The sequence below is a fragment of the Nicotiana tabacum genome, chromosome 16 (genome assembly GCF_000715075.1).
Source record: "Nicotiana tabacum cultivar K326 chromosome 16, ASM71507v2, whole genome shotgun sequence".
NCBI classification, from domain to species: Eukaryota; Viridiplantae; Streptophyta; class Magnoliopsida; order Solanales; family Solanaceae; genus Nicotiana; species Nicotiana tabacum.
Genome location: NC_134095.1, coordinates 166,112,525 through 166,117,889, shown reverse-complemented (window position 1 = coordinate 166,117,889; position 5,365 = coordinate 166,112,525). Strand labels below are relative to the sequence as shown.

Below are 5,365 nucleotides of genomic sequence, written 5' to 3'. Positions count from 1 at the left end.
TTATCGGAAGAGATGATAAGGCAGGACATGACACATGTGCAACTTACGGAGGACATGACCCTTCCTAAGAGAGTATGAAGGTCGAGAATTAGGGTAGAATGTATAGTCGAGCTTTTCTTTTTAATACCTATGGCAGATTTTCTTACACTTAGAACTCTATTACCACCGACAGTCTCTTTTTTTCCGGTTATCTTATTATCATGTTGTTGTTACTATTTTTTCTTTTAATGACTTTTCCCTTACCGTATTTCTTTTACTGTGATGTGACGATACTTTTTCTGAGCCGAGAATTTATCAAAAGTCTCTGTCTATGGCTCTATGCACACATTACCGATGTACAATCATGCCTCTCTATAACAACCTTCATATATGACAGTCACTCACTATAAAAGCCAAGTTTTTTTTGGAACCGATTTTTATGTTATGTTATAATATATATTTTTTATAACAACACTTGATCACTATAAAAATTAAAAAATATCAAAATAAATAAAGGTGTTATAGAGAAGTTTAACTGTAATGGACTTTAAATATCACATGATTAAACTAAGAAAATACACATCACTAGTATTCCTACTATTAATAAATTATTTTTGGTTTGAAAGAAAATGGAAAGGTGAGGTGTGACAATCAAATCCAGCACATGCAAACGAGAGTATATAGTCAGCAATCGTAGGCCGCCCCACACACAACTATTCAACTCCTAGCTAGAAGCTGCCAATCAATCAATTGATGATATCATGAATTTCAACAAATTCCTTCTCCTTTCCTAACTTACTTACCTCTTTCCTAAGTCATTTCTCCTTTTCATTCTTTCATACTATTAATACCACACCCTTTTTCTCCTCCTCATTTTTTTTTCTGTGAATTCAGATCTATTTTCTCACTTCTCTGGTCTACACTTTCAAGTCTGAACCATGGGTGGTGACAACACTGAGAAGGTAATGCTAGTCTTTTTTATCATTGCTGTTTTCTTTTTTCTTAGCCGATGCTAACTTGTTTGAGACTGAAAAAGCGTATGTAGCTCAGGGGCGGATTTAGGGGCGGAAGGGAGTTCACCCGAATTTTCTTTGCCGAAAAATTACATTGTATATATAAGGCAAAATCTATTTTTTTACCTCTATATAATATGTTTTGAATGCCCTTGACACAATCCAAAATTGTAGTTTAGTGGTCAAGAGAATTTAAAATCTTTTTTAGGTCGCTGGTTCAATTCTCACTAGCTCTGCATCCGCCACTGTTGGTAGGTGGCATTTTAAGTCCGCCGTCAAATCTCAGGGCTCGTAATTGTTGTTGTGTTTTTTTTCCCCCTTAGAATACAAAAAAAAGGGGATCATTATTACATGTTCAATAGCTCAATATCATTTGGATCCACCTTTTAAAGTCTCTAGCGTTAATTTTCATATTTTCCTTAATGAATGACACTGATTTTTTTTTATTTTGGTCTCTTAACAGACCACCAAAATGGTGCTTAAGGTTGATCTTCAGTGCCCTTGTTGCTACAAGAAAGCCAAGAAAGTTCTCTGCAAAATGCCCCGTAAGTCTTTATTTTCCTTCATGACCCCCCCCCCCCCCCTCTTTTCTTTCATACTCTTAGAGCTGACATGATAGAGATTAGAATTCAGTTTAGGTTTATAACTTATATATAGTGATTGTGTAAAGAAATATAATACTATGATTTGTTGTAGCAGATAATCTAGCTTATTTGTAAATATTTTTTATTGACCTAATAGTGTAAAAACTTCGTTTGATTTTTTTGAGGTACATATTTGATGTTAAAATGGTTTAAATTGCAGAAGTTAGAGACCAAGTGTATGATGAGAAAGCCAATACTGTCACCATCACTGTGGTATGTTGCAGTCCAGAAAAAATTCGCGACAAATTGTGTTATAAAGGAGGAAAAGCAATCAAGAGCATTGAGATCAAAGAGCCTGCAAAGACCAAAGCTCCTGAAAAGCCCAAGGAACCTGAGAAACCCAAAGGGCCTGAAAAGCCCAAGGAGCCTGAAAAGCCCAAAGACAAGCCCAAGGATCCTGAGAAAGGTAAGACTGTCACCTTTGAAAAGCCCAAGGAACCCGAGAAGCCCAAGGACAAAACAAAAGAGCCCGAGAAGCCCAAGGACAAAGCAAAAGATACCGAGAAGCCCAAACAAGAAAAGCCGACCATAATTGACAAGCCAAAACAAAAAGAGCCCGAAAAGCCCAAAGACGGTCATGCAGCTGCAATGGTGGCAATGCCGTGGGTATCAGAGCCGGTGATGATGATGCCGGTCCAAGGATACCCACAAGCAGCAGCACATGGATGCGGTTGCGGGCAATGTTATTACACCGGAGGCCCGTGTTATCAGTACTACGGAACTCCGGTGCCACAAGCCCCAACCCCATATTACGGTAACTACTCGTATGGATATGGGCCTGGCCCTGGCCCATCTGGCTACGGAAAGGGCCCTTACGTTAACAGTGAATACTTTAGTGAAGAAAATGCTACAGGTTGCACAATTATGTAATGTGACCCAATCATTGTGGGCCTACTTTGTACTTTCTTTATTGGGCTTCTAAATGTGTCCAAAACAAAGTTTTGGGTCCATGTGAATGCCTTTTCTCTGTATTATTATTGTATTCATTAATTTCACATACGATGTACAAGGTATAGTTTTCTTTTAAAGAAAAAAGTGCAGAAAGAGAATAATAAGTAGGTGACCAAACGGCTTAACTGTCTAGTTATATAAATCTTCTATTATTGCCCTATTTTAAATATTACTTTGTGATAGTATAATAAATCTTCTATAATTAATTTCTTTATTTTCCACTTTGTTTGTTCTCTATGAATGTATTTGTGTTGTTTCTATTGTTGTAGGTGATGAGCAAATGTAGGCTTATGCGCCACAAATAAGGAACATAGGCGCAATTTCGCTTCCATATCTCATTTAGTAAATTCTTTATTAATGAACATAATGGCCCTTCTATTGTTTCAATAGAGAGAAGATCCTATAATTAGTTTTTCGAGAAATTTCCAAACAAACAATTTCACCACCAAAATGAGCCAAGTAGCTATCTTCCCCAAGGTTGCCAATTGAGTTCCCTTTATCAGAATGTTGCATTGCGCATAAGTGATCTTTTTTTTTTTATGTATATATATATATACTAATGTTAGTGAGAAATGAAATTAAAAATTTTCTTTTGTAGGTTATTGGTTCGACTTCCAACTATAATATTTTAGCATTTTTTTGAATCCCGTTGTCTCCAATTCTGTCTTCACCCTTGCAGTTACTAGTACTTCTCTTGAATGTGAGTGAATAATGGAGTGATAGCCTAGCCGTGAGCATCCTTTACCTTTAACAGAAAAAAAAAATAGAGGTTCGAATCACCAAAAGAGCAATGCAGAAAATAATCAATATAGACCCTTAGCGATCTAGGTACAGTTTATCTCCCTCATCTTTGGCACCGACCTTGAGTTGACATTGTGTGACTATTGCATTCTCATTAGGTAAAACATACAGAAAATGATGCAGGCTCTGACTTAGGAAAGGCTTATTGGAGTATTATATATATATATATATATACAACTCTTATTTGACAGAATGAAACTAAAAGAGTTCCTTAAAATAGCTCAAGAGCTTCTTTATGAGTTCTTTTTCCATATAATACTTCACTCTTTCATTTTCTTGAAATTAAAATATGCATGATTGCAGAATTTTAAATAATAAACGTTGCTTTTGCTAGAAAAAAAAAGGGAAGGTCTTAAAGGTGGCATGCACGTTTCTTTGTCTTGGACATGGTATTAATTAGGGGGGCAATTTGATCACAGACTCATTTGACCCACCCAACTCTTCCAAGGTTGGGTTGGTCATTGATCCGACCATTTGTTGAATTTAGCCTATCTTCATATAACTCATTTCAACCCATCAAAATTTGGGCTTATTTTTAGTCCAAATTCAGCCATGAATAACTATGCTAAATTATTTTAAAAGTAATTTTTTTATTTGATATTTTATATATGATTATTACAAAATAAAAAAAAACTTATTTGATAATTAAATAATTCATAAGAAAATAATACATGTTAATTAAAGCTTGATAAGAGTTGGACAGATTGGGCTATTACCCAAATTTTAGCCCAACTTGACTCAGTCCATCTCAACCCAAGTTATTTTTGGGCGAGTCATTGACCCGCTCGTTTATTGACTCAACCCGTTTTCACCCGCCCAAAATCATCCCAAACCACCCATTTAACACCTCTAGTATCAATATTGCTGTAGCAGCACTATAAATAGAGATGGTTTAGGTCATAAATCATAACTTTTCCTTGCAATTAATCATGGGGAATTGTATTGATACATTATTTTCTTCATCTCTAAATCAAGAAAATGAAGATGTAAAAGATTTAGCCAATGAACAAAAGCTAAGATCTGATAAAGAGATGTATTATGTTATTCAACATTTCAACCAGCAATTCCATTCACCTAGATGTCTATCTAATGACATGAGTGATAATAGTTGCAAGAACCAGAGAATCAAGATTGTCCTGACAAAACAACAGTTAGAGCTGCTTGTGAATAATGTAAAACAGCTCCAATGTGGACAAATCCCAATTCAATCTTTAAGAGTAAGAGATGATTGTAAAAGGTGGAAGCCTTCTTTAGCTACTATTCCAGAGTTATAGAGTTTTTCTTTTTACAACCATCTGGTATCCGAAATCTACTAGCCCGGCTAATTTAAGGGGAAAGTTCTATTTCTTATTTCACGGAGTGAACTCGAGACCACTGGTTAAGGATGGAAGGATCATGTCGATCCCACCACATCCCTGACTAGTGGAGTTATAGAGTTTTTTTTCTGACTAGTGGAGTTATAGAGTTTTTTTTTTTTGTCAACCATCTGGCATCCGGAATTTACTAGCCCGACTATTTAAGGGGAAAGTTCTATTTACCAGGAATTTTCTAATTCAGGGCTTGAACTCGAGACCTCCGGTTAAGATGGAAGGATCATGTCGATCCCACCACATCCCTGACTAGTAGGTTATAGAGTTGTTATAACAAGAAGATGAGAGCTGCTTCTTTTTTCCCTTTTATTATAGGTGCAAAGTTGACTAAGTTCTGTTTCTTGATTTCGCCACATTATTTTGGAAAGGGAGAAGTCTGGAATGGAGATCATTTTTAATATGATGACATAATTGTATAGTTATTGGAGAAAATATGTGTTGCGCGGACTCTTCAAAATGCTGCCGCAATAGTGTTGCCGTATCGGATCCTCAAAAAATACTCTATTTTGGAGGATCCGACATGCATTTAGAGACATTTTCGGGGAGTCCGAACAACGTAGGAGAAAACAAGAAGCACTCTGCTGTAGGGGTTGTGGGTATTAACAAA

General features: G+C 36.1%; 1 protein-coding gene across 1 annotated transcript; it reads left to right on the top strand.

Moving 5' to 3' along the window:
* Positions 1-695: 695 nt before the first annotated feature.
* Positions 696-2,720, top strand: LOC107776993 (uncharacterized). Its single transcript, XM_016596952.2, has 3 exons — positions 696-941; positions 1,456-1,537; positions 1,797-2,720. The coding sequence occupies exons 1-3, from the start codon at positions 918-920 to the stop codon at positions 2,504-2,506; spliced, it is 816 nt and encodes a 271-aa protein (XP_016452438.1). The 5' UTR covers positions 696-917; the 3' UTR covers positions 2,507-2,720.
* Positions 2,721-5,365: the final 2,645 nt, after the last annotated feature.

Coding starts and splice junctions, on each gene's coding strand:
- LOC107776993 (XM_016596952.2), top strand. CDS start 918: ATGGGTGGTGACAACACTGAGAAG. Junction 942..1,455: donor GTGGTGACAACACTGAGAAG/GTAATGCTAGTC, acceptor GTCTCTTAACAG/ACCACCAAAATGGTGCTTAA. Junction 1,538..1,796: donor AGTTCTCTGCAAAATGCCCC/GTAAGTCTTTAT, acceptor TTTAAATTGCAG/AAGTTAGAGACCAAGTGTAT.